At 46.6% G+C, this 13,638-nt stretch overlaps 5 protein-coding genes across 5 annotated transcripts; 3 read left to right on the top strand and 2 right to left on the bottom strand.

Annotated features, from left to right (window-relative positions):
- Positions 1-771: 771 nt before the first annotated feature.
- Positions 772-4,153, top strand: BT62DRAFT_706024 (alcohol oxidase). The gene is made up of 23 exons (XM_043181954.1): positions 772-924; positions 975-982; positions 1,030-1,129; positions 1,183-1,244; positions 1,306-1,349; positions 1,405-1,478; positions 1,525-1,594; positions 1,646-1,731; positions 1,783-1,841; positions 1,984-1,995; positions 2,050-2,118; positions 2,168-2,349; positions 2,403-2,545; positions 2,598-2,676; positions 2,725-2,966; positions 3,020-3,160; positions 3,207-3,281; positions 3,336-3,386; positions 3,438-3,470; positions 3,522-3,586; positions 3,642-3,714; positions 3,772-3,798; positions 3,857-4,153. The coding sequence occupies exons 1-23, from the start codon at positions 867-869 to the stop codon at positions 3,892-3,894; spliced, it is 1,791 nt and encodes a 596-aa protein (XP_043041930.1). The 5' UTR covers positions 772-866; the 3' UTR covers positions 3,895-4,153.
- A 258-nt stretch (positions 4,154-4,411) lies between these two features.
- On the top strand, positions 4,412-6,169 carry BT62DRAFT_1003145 (uncharacterized protein; the record flags this gene model as incomplete). The annotated part of the gene is made up of 4 exons (XM_043176907.1): positions 4,412-4,842; positions 4,892-5,034; positions 5,086-5,491; positions 5,542-6,169. 4 exons carry the CDS (start codon positions 4,412-4,414, stop codon positions 6,167-6,169), a joined length of 1,608 nt encoding a protein of 535 aa, XP_043041929.1.
- A 31-nt stretch (positions 6,170-6,200) lies between these two features.
- On the bottom strand, positions 6,201-9,256 carry BT62DRAFT_929521 (uncharacterized protein). The gene is made up of 15 exons (XM_043185735.1): positions 9,135-9,256; positions 9,084-9,089; positions 8,951-9,033; positions 8,879-8,898; positions 8,776-8,830; positions 8,456-8,725; positions 8,062-8,406; positions 7,861-8,012; positions 7,735-7,803; positions 7,416-7,684; positions 7,146-7,369; positions 6,957-7,096; positions 6,879-6,902; positions 6,485-6,826; positions 6,201-6,433 (listed from the first exon to the last, which is right to left on the bottom strand). Exons 1-15 carry the CDS (start codon positions 9,223-9,225, stop codon positions 6,379-6,381), a joined length of 2,145 nt encoding a protein of 714 aa, XP_043041928.1. The 5' UTR covers positions 9,226-9,256; the 3' UTR covers positions 6,201-6,378.
- Positions 9,257-9,585: 329 nt separating this feature from the next.
- On the top strand, positions 9,586-10,074 carry BT62DRAFT_1003143 (uncharacterized protein; the record flags this gene model as incomplete). Its single annotated transcript, XM_043176906.1, has 3 exons — positions 9,586-9,759; positions 9,811-9,854; positions 9,918-10,074. The coding sequence occupies 3 exons, from the start codon at positions 9,586-9,588 to the stop codon at positions 10,072-10,074; spliced, it is 375 nt and encodes a 124-aa protein (XP_043041927.1).
- Positions 10,075-10,115: 41 nt separating this feature from the next.
- Positions 10,116-13,363, bottom strand: BT62DRAFT_929520 (uncharacterized protein). The gene is made up of 14 exons (XM_043185734.1): positions 13,153-13,363; positions 12,947-13,098; positions 12,872-12,891; positions 12,770-12,824; positions 12,376-12,711; positions 11,975-12,325; positions 11,775-11,926; positions 11,657-11,725; positions 11,324-11,601; positions 11,048-11,274; positions 10,858-11,000; positions 10,782-10,805; positions 10,336-10,728; positions 10,116-10,283 (listed from the first exon to the last, which is right to left on the bottom strand). Exons 2-14 carry the CDS (start codon positions 13,013-13,015, stop codon positions 10,241-10,243), a joined length of 2,160 nt encoding a protein of 719 aa, XP_043041926.1. The 5' UTR covers positions 13,016-13,098; positions 13,153-13,363; the 3' UTR covers positions 10,116-10,240.
- Between the last annotated feature and the right edge of the window lie 275 nt (positions 13,364-13,638).

The following is a 13,638-nucleotide window of genomic DNA, read 5'->3' as shown; positions in this document are numbered from 1 at the left end:
CCAGACGAAAGAAGGGTTAAAATTTTTACAGACCTGGAGATTTGGGTCTCAAAACGGTGTTCCATGTCTCGGGTATGGATAGAATTGGAGTTATTTAATTGGGAGTCGCCCCTATAGCATTATATCCCACAGAAGACGCGTAGGCAACGGAGGAAAATATTTAAATAAGAATACGAAATTTTTGGCCCGGTGGAACCTTGAAAGTCCTGTTGTATGTATTATATCCCCACAGTCGCGTAAGCGGGGCAAACGGAGGTAAAAATTTAAATTTAAAATTTTGGCGCAGTGGAAGTTTGAATGTCTGCTGTATATTGAACGACTAGTTTGAAGGACCTGAAATGCGCCGCAGGCCAGAGATAAGCCACTGCCGGGACTGAGTCGAAGCCTGACAGTGAGAACAGACCATGTCATGTGACTGTCGACATATGTATCCCGACCTTTTTGAGCAGGACCCAGGTGTTGAACTTGGTGAATTTACACCTAACTGATTTTTTTCTACCTTTCATATTCACTGATGGTTGTTCATTTTCCAATGGGGATGCAAATGAGACATGTATCATGATATCAAATTTTCGGTTGACGCTGATGTGAGAATTCACTTCTCCTGTCTCTTCTCCAAATATAATGTCCAAAGTATACCAGAGAGAGTTCGGTTTAGAAGCTGGCGAGGTTTCATTAGCCAACTTACAGCTACTTAAATACAACCAATGTACCTATGGTAATAACTAAGCTGTATGTAATCTAGGAAATACGTAGCTAGTTATGGCTGTACATATGGCGACGTTTCCACTTATAGTCGCTACGGGACTACGAATCAATTCCAATCCTAACAGCTGAGTGTTCCGTTCTTTTTCTTCATCGTCATCATGCCTTTCGTAGAAATTGGCGATGTGGACGGCAAAACCTTTGATTATGTCGTAGTCGGTGAGCTTTGTCTGATTATATACTAGTGGCGTGCTCTGACAGTTCTTTAGGTGGCGGGGTAGGTTGTACCTCATCCCTACCTTGCGATTCTGACGAACTGAACAGACGGCTGGCTTGATTCTTGCGGCGCGTCTCTCCGAAAACGCCAGCCTGTCCGTCCTCGTTTTGGAGGCTGGGGATGCCAATTTGGATGACTCTCTTATCAGTACGTGCTGAGGCCAGTTAGTACATCCAAAGTCTGATGAACCATCGTCGTAGTGCGTCCTGGCCAATACGGTCACACGTTTGGTAGGCCCCAGTACGGATGGAGTTTCAGAACAGTGCGCGCCATCTAGCATACTCCCTTTCTTGCATCATTTTTATCCAGTCCTCACAACGCAGGTTCCACAGAAGTTTGTAAACGGCAAGGAATGCATTTGGCCACGGCAAGTCCATATCGTTTGGGTATATCGTATCGAAATAATGAAATAATTCACGTAGCGGTAAAGGGCTTGGTGGATCTTCCGCGACGAACTTTGCCATCTGGTCAAAGCCTCCCACTGAGGATATTAACGGTGAGTTCGCGTCATCACGGTTTCATATTAATTACCTGCTCTTTAGATTGGGAAAGGCTAGGGAACAGTGGATGGAATTGGGAAACGTACGAGAAATATTGCGATAAGGCAGCATCGTCAGCTCATTTTTAGTCCATCCTCTGGCTTTGCAATGATCTTGATTATAGCTACGTGCCACTGAAATCCTCGGCGCCTCAAGTCTCTAAGCGCGACGGTAACACCATGAAGACATGGCGGAGCCCACGGGGGATAGGTCCAGTCCAGTGATCGCACTTGACGTCTTTAATTTCTCATCATGTTATAGGTCCTCTCAAGATAGCCCATCCCCAAAATGTCTCTGATATAGAGCTCAAGTTGCAAGAAGTACGTGACTGTTCTCCACAAGCTCACCACTTTTCCGATTGGATCAGACCCTCTTTAACCTCGGTGTACCGTTGGCTTCGGCACCAGTGTGTTATTTATTTGCTCATTCTTCCGAGATAATACTCACGAATATGTCCGCCAGGATCGCGGAGAGGTTAGTTTTCATTGTTGGAACTCGCGTGATTACCGTCCAAATAATTCCAATCAGCCTAGTGGTACACACATCGCACTGAACACAGTCGATCCTGAAAAGCATACCCGCACTTACTCTGCTACGGTGGGTCAGGAATCTTGTACGAGGCGTAGAGGTCTTATAGATGCTCTAGGCGTATTTGCAACCAAATCTATCACGCCCAAATTTGCTGGTTTTGACCAAGGCGTATGCGCACAGGCTGATCACGAAGACTGAGGCGACTCTTCTCACTGCAACTGGCGTCGAATTTTCTTGCAGGGAGGAGACTGCTCTTCAGTTTGCTCATGCAAACAAAGAAGTCATATTATGTGCCGGGTGAGTCAAGTTGGTGTTTGGCTTCCTCACCTTCGTTCATCAGACGGCTCCAGAGCACTCAAATCACCGCAAATCTTAGAGCTCTCGGGCATCGGTCGCCCTGAAGTTCTATCAAACATTGGTATCCCGGTGAAGCTGCCTCTCCACGGAGTAGGTGAAAATGTTCAAGATCACATATGTGCAGGCATGGTATCCCGTACGTATGTAGCAGAACGTACGCGTACATCCTGCACTCATACTTCATAAAGAACTAAAGGACGATGTACCTGACGAGACATTTGACCTCTTACGCGATCCGGAGCAAGCGAAGGAGCATGCCGAACTTTTGTAATGTCCTTGATCACGACATCAAACAACTTCATTAACCCTTTGCAGCACCAAAGCCGAAGGCGTATCTATGATGGGTATCGTTAACCTCACGTTGGCATCCCTCCACTCATTCTCTCCTCGTGCTGCCGAGTTGATTGACGATGAGAAACACATTATCGAGGAGAACATCAAAGCTAGGAACTACCATCCGGGCTTAGTTGACCAATATAGATTGATGCTTGAGAGACTGGATCGGAAGGAATCTGGTTGGGAGTTCCTCGGTATGCCGGTCTACATGAGTTTCCTACGTATGCTATGGCCCGTTTCAATCTGTCTGACAACTGAAAATCTGTCATTTTAGGACCACCTGAACCTGGAAAAAGGTACTACAGCATAGTCCCGATATCCAACTACACCTTCTCCAGAGGAACTGTTCATGTCAAGTCTGATGATCCTACGGTTGACCCCATATTTGACCCTCACTATCTCGAGCACGACATCGGTAACAACGGCCTTCTTGTTATGGTATTTCACTTATATCGCCACAGACTTGCAAGGGTTGATCGACATGGTGAAATACATTCGCAAGATATGTGATACAGCACCATACAAAGATGTGCTTGGTGTGTTTCTTCGACGTATGAGTGTATCATTGTTATTCAATGAAACCCTTTCAGCTGCCGAGGTCGTTCCTGGACCCGAAGTCCAAACTGACGAGGAGATCATAGGTTTGTGTATTGACAGACGATCTCCTTTTGTTCTGACATAGACCTCTTGAGCTTGGTTGAAAAAGGCCCTGAGTACTGTGTTCCGTATGTCAACAAGCAATCTCACCTACTCCTCTTAAAGCTCAATATGCGTAGATGTAGCCGGCTCCCTATCGATGCTTCCTCGTGAGAAAGGCGGTGTCGTAGACTCAGAGCTGAAGGTATGAGTGCAGGCGGTGCTATGGCTTTCTTCCCCTAATCAGTTTCGGTTCACAGGTGTATGGAACCACGAATATTCGGGTTGCAGATCTGTCTGTCGTTCCTCTTCATTTTTCCGCGCATCCACAAGGTAATTTGACCTGTACCTCTTCTTATCTTTACCCATTCTGACGAATAGCTACGCCAGCCACTGTTTATGTCATAGGGGAACTAGGTGCCTAACTAGCTTTGCCCTGTCTTCATTGACTGATACTGACTTCATCATGTTCTAGCTGCAGATATAATACTGGAACGTTTAGAACTAAGATAAAGCACTAACTACAAGTTTGGTACCCCTCACGTATATTTGAATCGTGAATGGAGTTCACTTCGCCTTCAACTCATCCTACCCGACCAGCCCGCACCTTTGCCGCATATGCACGAGACTTGAGTTCCAATCTTCGAGGCTCAGTAACAGGCTTGAACTTATTCAGCTAGTTGACACCCCTATCCGGAGATACGGCTCCTCGGCTATCATGGACGCATTCCAGAGTTAGGTATTCACATTGCCTTTTTTGTGCACTAGTTTATTCGATAGACCCTTGTGGACAACACGGTTGGACTATTCACATCATCTTTCAAGTACACTTCCTTCATGAATGTCATTTCATCGCATCCTTGTCTTCAAAATGGATATTCACTTGTTCCGGCTCCTTTTGATATTCTTCGCCATTAGAGGGACGACATACTCTGCTCTTGTTCTTGCTGTGATTATTAAGGACGCCGAATCTCTCTCTTATATGGACATGACTGCATCCCCATAGTTTCTCGACGACAAGTATCCCCCTATGTTTGTGGGTCTTCCCATCGCTTCGTTCTTTTTCGTCGCCGTTCTCGCAGTCCTTGTGTTTTTCAGGCCTGTCAAATCCAATGCGGCTCTCATTACACTCGTTCTCTGGTCCGTCTTTTGCAATATCATTCTTGGAATTGATGCTATACTTTGGGCGGACAATACGAACATTCACATACCTGTATGGTGTGATATTTGTGAGTACTACGCCGTGATCTTGGTATCAATTGACTCCAGCGTTGAACGTAGCATCAAGAATACTTTTGGCGTCGCATATAGCATTCGCAGGAGCATCTTTGAGAGTTTCCCTGGACCTCGAGGACGTTTCATCGACCAGGGCTATCTCCGAAGACAAGTATACAAAAAGAGTACGACGGATATTCAACATACTATTATGTTTTCTTGTCCCCATGCTCTATGTCATACTCCGTAAGTTTCGCTTCTGCTTCTCGTCTGTTGCAGCAGACGTTGAAATCAGCGTAGATTTATTCTTTCAATATCACCGATTTGACATCGTTCAGAATTTCGGATGTTTCGCCTCTATTCGCCCGTCTGCCTTGAGCTTTGTAATGATGATAATCCCATCATTAATATTGTGTGTCATATCTTTCGTGGCCTCAGGTGAGAACTACAGCCTTCTGTGGTCTGAATAAATGACTGAGTGTTGCTAAGGTTTCACCTTTCATCGCATTTACTGTTCTACATCTTCGGAGTTCACGGAGCATCTATCGTTGAGGTCCTCGCTCACATTATTTAGCTTCCGGTGCCGCCTCGCCACAACCACCTTGGTTACGCTTGCCACAATGATAACATCAATTGTAATAATCGCAGCTCAAGTAGCCTATGCCGTGCCCAGAACTTCTTCCCAGGACACTTACCATCGTGTTTTCCCAATAGCCGTCGTGAAGGACAGCCGCTCAGCCCAAGCTGCATGGTGGGGTGTCTTCACAGTGTCTCTGCTCATCTCTTTGATCTCGTTCATCGAGATGGGGAAAGAGATAAATTGGAAGTGGCTCACTTGCAAGACGCCCAGGCTTTCGAGGAGAGTCCCTTCTCAGGATATAATATTGCCTTCTTAGTATGTGGTACTTCCCTGTTACATAACTGGCGATGAACTAACTTCTGCAGTCGGGGCGCCGTTTCGACTCCTGCCGCCCTCAGTCGCACCTCACTGTCCCACTATCAGCCTAAACCTCAGAACGTCGACCTCGTCTCAGGATGGGACGATATGTTGAGCTTGACACCGCCTAAGAAAAGCAAATCCCCGCCACCTCCACCTTCCCCTCTTCTATGGCGGGACAAACCGTCCCGACAGGACGAAGCCTTCGCCGCAGACACGCTGAACTACCTTCGGTCTTCGGCCGCTCGGAGTTTGGATGTCCCCACACCCGAAGACCATTCTCGCGCTTCGTCGCCTTATGTTGTCCTAAAGCTCATCGTGCCTGACAGTGCCCATGAGACGGAATCCGAGCTCTATCGCCGTTGTCCGTCTCTCCTTGAAGATGCAACTTCCACCATATCTTCCTTCTGTGATATTCCGTGGCCTTTGCCACCACCTGACATACCTGCGTCTCCCGGTCGCTTCTCCGTTATTGATGCCGCTGAGTATCCAATAACGTGTTCGTTGCTAGAACAACGAAAGACGGCGCCGCTGCGGATTCCCTCCCGAAAGAGGTACTTGCCAGATGCGATAGACAGCGCCCAAAGGCCAATCAGGAAGGCAATCATCCAAATGGTGCCCGTGTCAACCAATTAAAGGTTACAGTTGTCAGTTTCGTTTCATGATCGTTTACAGTTATCATTTCGTCGTTTTCTGGCTGTAGCAATATTATGTTCGATTATGTAGCGTATGTATCTCTCCACCATCCTTGCTGTACAGGTATAATCCATAAGTTCACATGTTCCAAGATGTGTTGAGATATCGGTATGAAAAGTAGTCTTCCACCAATATAAGCCGTTTCTTCTCTACGCCTGCCTCACACTTTCCATCTCAGATGTGTAAGACAGCCAGTCGTCCCAGCTAGAAAATTGTCAACGAATGCGACTGAGAGCAAACACCGGGAATACATACTTGAATCCCCAAGGAATGTTTGACCACATTTCCAGGGCATCCTCGCCAGCGACCTGGTTCATTCCATCCAATATCGAGTCAATTTGAGAAGGAGTAACATTGCAATCATAACCAGAAGTGGCAGTGACATCCTCCAGTGGCCCAAAAGATGTCGGGTCAGTAGACCACGACTCGGGTATCGAGAGAGGGATAGCCGTGTGTGTCACAGTAGGAGCGTTTTCAGCAGTCAAAGGCGTATATGAGTTGCCTAGTGAGAAATCCATAATGTCGAATTGCTGACCGTAAGGGTGATCCTGTTGTAATGGGGTTGGTGCGTAATCCGAGAGGGTCAGAAGGCTGTCACTAGAACGTAACGACTGTCAGTTGTACCCAGAGGAAAACTATATATGCTCACAGGGTACGTCCAGTGATGTTCCATCTAAGTAATGAATCGATGTTATGACACCGGCTATAGATGAAAAATATAGCTTACCGCTTCGAAGAAGCCTCAAGGACGTTCAGACATTTCTGAATACTTTCTTCTGTGTCCTTCTGCTTCTGTGAACGAGAACCAGTTTTCTTTCCTATCCACATATTCATTGTCAAGACGATGCCACATGCAAAGGCCGCCATCTACGACAAAAATTGACTGTATGATTGCCTTCAGAATCAGAAGACTTACGCCGAACCCGAAGGTCATGAGGTGACCCTTTTGTTTCTGAACTTCAAGCACCCGGGTACATGCTCTTGCTGCATTAGTACATATGACGAGCGACGGGAAAGATAGTGGGGATGGCTTGTGTATGAATGGGCGATGGATCTGGATTTGCATATTGTAGTAGACGGTGTATATCAATGCTGATTGATCAAAGAAAGCATCGTATGACCTATTGGGGTCCCAACGCACTGCAAAAAAATTGAATAAAGGACCTTATTGGATCGACAGGCTCACAGTGATCGGGTATCATGTCAAACCACTTGTTCAGCATAGAATCGAGCTCGGAGACGTTGGTTTGGGCCCAAGTGTTACCAACAAGGCCGGCTGCTTCTTTGGATTTGCGTATTGAGTAGAGTGTACTCAAAGCGTATGACATTATCTGGCATAATTTTAGGTGAGATGTGAAATATACCATCCGGGAGGGGATATCAGGAGGTTGCTTGAATGGTTCAGAAGACTCCATGTATTTATCGTCAACTTCTAGAGGGAGATCCAGATCGAAGCTAAGGAGATAAGTTAAAGGAACCAGGGCATCGAAAATACAGCTACATACTCTTCATCGCGAATTGCAGATGGTCGTCCATGGTAGAAACTCGTATGTCGATCAAGTAAAAGCAAGCACCTGCCAGTGATTATGTCAAGACTCCAGAAAAGCATTGATATACGAAAGCTCAAGTACCAAAACGCGCGCTTCTTGAGCTCACTCTCTATACTCGGGTTATCGGGCCAACGGCGATGAAGTCCCATCTCAATTGCGTAACGGATTCCAATACCGATCATTGTCCAGGAAGATTGTGGTGCCGAAGTACCTGTAACGTATTCCGCTGATAGCTGAAAAACGCTAAGGATGATGATTTAAGGTGCATGAGAAAAAACTCACGCAGCAATGTTGAAGGTCGTAAAGATTAGGAACATCAAATACAGAGTGAGGCATTCCTTGTACTTGAACGAACCATTTCCACCCACAAGAATGCTCCGAAGCACCCTCCAGGAAAATACGCGGATCATCGGAATAACGGGAGGCGACTGCACACACGAGCAGCAGTATAGCACCAAAACGGTGATCTCGGAGATGAAGACCTGATGCGACAGAGCGACGAAACGAAGGCTCGTGTAGAAGGGGCATGTATAAGTGGAAATAGGTGAAGTACAGGTTCAGTAGATCTGCGATTAGATCGTCTGGAGGGAAAAATAGGGGGGTCTTCTTCAGAACAACAAGCTCCCACTACACAAGAAAGTCAGCGTGGTAAAGTGGAAGGAGTTTCACAACGAACCGGTTGGGTTTCCCAATTATGCGCGTACTTGCTCTTCACCGAAGTATGACTCATACCTGTCTGCTTTCCTTTCATGCTTAGAGCTTTCCGCATAAAGTACAGATTGCTAGAGGGTCCAAAGTATCGGTTGTCAATACCAGTCAAGGAAAGATTTTTGATTTGGCCCATAAGCTCAATATATTCGAGGTCGGATTCGTCGTCGTCGTCGTCTTCTTCAGGCACATCTTCCACTGTGGCTTCCTTAGATATACCGCCGTATGCTGGCTGGTTCTTCTGGAAATTTAACGAGAGGTGCGGAATCGATGAATAGACTAACGCACTTGTTGGATCATCTTTTCCAGATGATGCACCTTCCTCTCCAACCTTGTAATATAGCTGAAAGATATCAGTGGCTAGCTGTTTGCTTCCTTTCCATATACCTACTTGCTTTTAGGGCCCCGCTTCTACTGAACAAATCAGAACGAAACCAGAGGTGGCGGGTAAGGAGCCTTCTACCTTGGCCGGAATGTTGTGCGTGCACGGACACTTCATAATTCGACAGTTGGAACACGAATTTCCTTCCGTCGTCGCACTGTCGCCTAGTACCGCACCTTAGGTGCTACTCAGGACGCAAAAAAAGAACACAAACATTTCACTGGAGAAGAGGTCAGTGAAGATCAGGATCTGTACTTGAACATACCTTTCTTCTGCCGACATGCATCACAGGCACCTTGAAGCCGGGTCTTCTTCCATGGCTGCGGTGTGGGAGAGACACTTTCATCTGAAGACATCCAGACTCGTCGTTGACAATGTGGGGGTGAGTGATCTTTGGCCGATCGGCCCAGGACGATCAATCACGCCTGGAAACACCCGAGAATAATTTATTTAAATGCAGAATTACGCCTTTCGATGGAATCCCTTCTATGAATACTCTGACTGGGCTCGCATGACTGTGGAAGTTCAGGTAAAGATTCAGACTGCTTTAACCAAGGAAATTTACGTTGTTCTAGTTGCAAATACGCGTTTTACTGGTACGTTCCTTTCAACCTTTCAGACTAGCATCATTAATTTTGACACGCCGCGTCTTCCCCCCCCCCTCCCCTTTCAGCTCTGAGGAATGCCAAAAGGCAGAATGGCGCAATCACAAAACGATGAACAAGATGCGCGAGATGCAGGAAAAAGCCGAAGAAGAGGCTAAGAAGTCACTCAAGCGACCACCCACCAACCGCTGCACTGGGTGTAACCACAAATTTCACGACGAAGACGACGAAGAAGTAAGAGAACTTGTGAGAGCTGCGTCTCCGACACATTCAATGGCATGCACCGTCATCTTATTATATTTTGAGATCTCATCCTCTAACCTGAGAGTAACTTAGGCTCTTGCCACTGTCAAAGTTCCAACTTCGGGGTTCCGTACTGCGTGATGTGTGCGTGTATGTCCATGGTATTCAAAACGTCACTGATTGTCGATGTTAGCCCCCAGATGGTACCATATGAGTTCTGCCCCAAGAGGAACGGTCTACCGAGGCGACAGGCATCCCCCGGCTGCAGACGGAGATCCAGATGTCTACGAAGACAAGCCCAGAAAATGTGGCAGCTGTGGCGAAATCAGTCTTTGTCTTAAGAAGGAATTCCTATAGCGGTGTAGGGAGACCGGATACCTATCTATGCTCGCCATATTATGTTGCGCTGGTGATTGAGCTTAAATACTGTATGAGTGCAAAACATTAATAGTACATGCGTATTTCATCCGAAGTAGCGGAACCGCGACTCCAAAAGACGAACCTCAAGCCGATGCAGCGGCTGCTACGTCCCCGTGCCAGATATATACTCTCCCCAGTCATCCCAGCTGTAAGGATCTGAATGAGAATCACTCTTTGTCTCGACAGCAATGAACATACCTGAATCCCATAGGCGCGTTTGACCACATATTGATGGCATCTAGCTTCAACGTGACTCCATCACTCAATGTGTTCGAGTCCTGCATGCATGTACTCGGACCTTTCACACAGAAGACATGATCAGCTGGCTCCTGACTGGTAGAAGCAGCTGTGGTTGATTCGGGAACGGCTGACGACGACATGCCAGGGACCTGCATCAACGAATAGTCATAGACGGGCGTTTCTGTCGGTCCGGGTTGGGTGGGCCACGTTGTATTAAAAAAGAAACTGTTTGCGCTGGAACCAGAAGCCATAAACGAAGGTGCGACACCCGAAGAGAAATCCATATCTTCGCCCTCGAATTGGTTTTCGGTTGAAGGTGGGGCATCCTCAACAATGACTTTCAAGATATCCCTAGAGAAACATTTTCAACGACAGAATGATCCATGATACAGAGAAGATCTTACACTAAGCGACCGGAGATATTCCACCTGTCATCGTGTCATCGTAAGCAGACATTTCCGTAAGATTAAGACGCCCTACCTTTTAGCGCTAAGCTCCAATACAACCAAACACGTATCGATATCCTCCATCTCCTTCGTTGCCGACGGCGAAGTCGTAGAACCTGACTTGGATGTGCTCCACATGTTCATAGCAAGAATAACAGCCGATGAAAAGGCTGCCATCTTGAGCCAATGAGCATTAATCCATAATAGGTGAATGTGAAGCTCACCGAAAATCCGAACAATTGGAGAGGAGAACCACCCCCTCTTAGCATCTCGAGGACACGACAACAGGATCGTGCTGCATTGGTACAAATCGCAAGCGAGGGAAAAGTTAGTGGTGACGACTTGTGAATGAACGGCCGATGAATTTGTATTTGCATATTGTAATATGTCGCGTACAGAAATGTAGCTTGGTATGAGAAGGTCCTGTTTTCGCGATGCTGACCCCATTTCACTGAAACGATGTGTAAAGAGGTGGAAAATGACGGCGAAATAATACGCACAGTGTTCAGGCATTCGAAAGATCCAACTGTTAAGCATAGAATCCAATTGCGAAACAATGTTCTGGGGCCAATTTACACCCACTAAACCCTCTGTCTGCTTCGCTTTGCGGATGGAATAGATCGTCCTCACAGCGAAAGACATAATCTGACACAATCTCAGATGCATGATGTAATAATCCATCCTACTGTGCACGCCTGGAGGTTGCGCAAATTCGCAACCATCTTCGTTTATTGTCCAGTATTCGTCGTCGCAGATAATTGGAAACGAGATGTCAAAACTGATGCCATAGCATCTTAGCATTGATACGGAACGTCATGAAGAGGTAGGCGTACTCTTCGTCTCGAATTGCTGGCGGTCTGCCGTGATACAAACATAGATGTCTGTCAAGTAGATATAATCCCCTGCGTGAGAGGTGAGATTTTTTGCTTGGATACGACACCAGCAACTAACCAGAATGCTCTTTTGCTCAGTTCGGTTTCATAACTAGGTTTCTCTGGTCGTTGTCGATGTACGCCCATCTCCACACCATACCTAATGCCCAAGCCGATCATAGTCCATGCTGATTGAGGCGAAGAGGTAGCCAAGAGAAACTCCGCCGATAGCTATGAACACAGTGAGAACAGATCGGAAGCGAAGGCCATGGGTCTTACGCAACAAAACTGTAGGTCATACAAACTTGGCATGTCAAACAGGGCTCGCGGCATCTCTCTTGTCTGTACAAACCACCTCCACCCTGATGAGTGTTCTGACGTGCTTTCCAAGAAAACTCGAAGATCATCGGACGCTCTTGAAGCTACAGCGCATACTAAGAGTAGCACAGCACCAAATCTATGGTCGACATGATGCAGTCCTGAGACTACAGACTGACGGAAAGTTGGCTCGTGCATCATGGGCATGTACGGATGGAAGTGGGTGAAGTACAGCTCTACGAGATCCGCGAGGAGGTCGGGGGGCGGAAAATATAAAGTCTTCTGGCTCATTCGGACGGTTGCTTGCTCCCACTGTCGTTTCTGGTCAGCAATATGAGGCGCATATAACGGCAATCTCGTACGTGATGAGTCTGCCAATTCTTCCAATGTTCTTTTTTAACATTGACTTGTTGACCATGTTGCTCGCTCTTCATCGTGAACGCCTTTCGCATGAATGCAAGATTACTGGATGGTCCAAAATAACGGTTGTCCATCATGTGCAATGACAGCTTCTTAAGGTGGTCCATAACTTCGATGTACTCCATGTCAGGGTCGGTATCAGAATCATCTGTGGCAGCTCCAGCATCAAGGCTATCAGATAAAGGAGAACCCTTATTTGAAGTGTCTATATTCTTGCTTGTCCCAGTGCCTGACCCAATAGGTTCATCAAAATCAGGGATAGTGACGTCCGGCTGGAACTGCAACAAAGTTAAGGAGTGTACAAAGGAACATTGGGTTCAGTGTGGCTGCGCTGACCTGCTTCAAAATTTTTTCAAGCTTCAGTACTCTCTTCTCGAGACGGATCACATAACTGAGATGAATTGAGACATGCCGACAGGTTAGAGAGAGGTAACATACTTGCTCTTAGGTCCACGTTTCTTATAGAGATGAGCACTAAGAATTCATGGATTCTTGCGATAGAAATATGCTCACCCTCGGCGGATCGTTATGAGTACAAGGTGAATTGAATGCCTGACAACTCGAACATTGATTACCAGGCATATTCTTGCTGTCGCCTAGATGTATGCGCATATAAATATGCTATATCGTCGAAAGAAATGCTACCGCCATTCACGGACATTTTACTACGGTATTAGTTAGTGAAACCACACTAATGCCAGATGCTCCATAGTACGCACTTTTCTTCCTCCTACAAGCATCACAAGCTCCTTGCAACCTTCGCTTCTTCCATCTCTTCTGCGGAGGTTTCCCGGTGAAGCTCTCGTCAGACGACATTGTGGAGAAGATGGTTGTTGAAAGACAAGAGGTTTTGCTTTAGACTAGGACCCGCTGGTTCGTGTCTGCTTTAGAATAGGACCCCTGGTTCGTTTCCGATGATGGACCCGAATGACGACACAGCCGAGCGGCGACGTGGCTGAATCGGGAAATTAACGAGGGACACGTAGAAAGGTTATCGTTCCCTTGTTCTTCTTTCTACTGTGGAAAATCTGGCGCCGTCACGGTTTAGACCAGGTCATCAGCCTCGTGTTCTTTCGAGAATATGTACGTTAACTCAAGGTCCGGTACTCAAGACACGCCAATTGCGTTGGTCGACGTCTTAGATGGTCATTACTGAGATGATAACTTAATACCTAGACAGGCATATTCTATGCATCTCCGCCTGA

Source organism: Guyanagaster necrorhizus (genome assembly GCF_019112545.1).
Source record: "Guyanagaster necrorhizus MCA 3950 unplaced genomic scaffold BT62scaffold_7, whole genome shotgun sequence".
Classification (NCBI taxonomy): domain Eukaryota; kingdom Fungi; phylum Basidiomycota; class Agaricomycetes; order Agaricales; family Physalacriaceae; genus Guyanagaster; species Guyanagaster necrorhizus.
The sequence above is the reverse complement of the archived record's forward strand: the minus strand, read 5'-3'. Positions and strand labels throughout refer to the sequence as shown.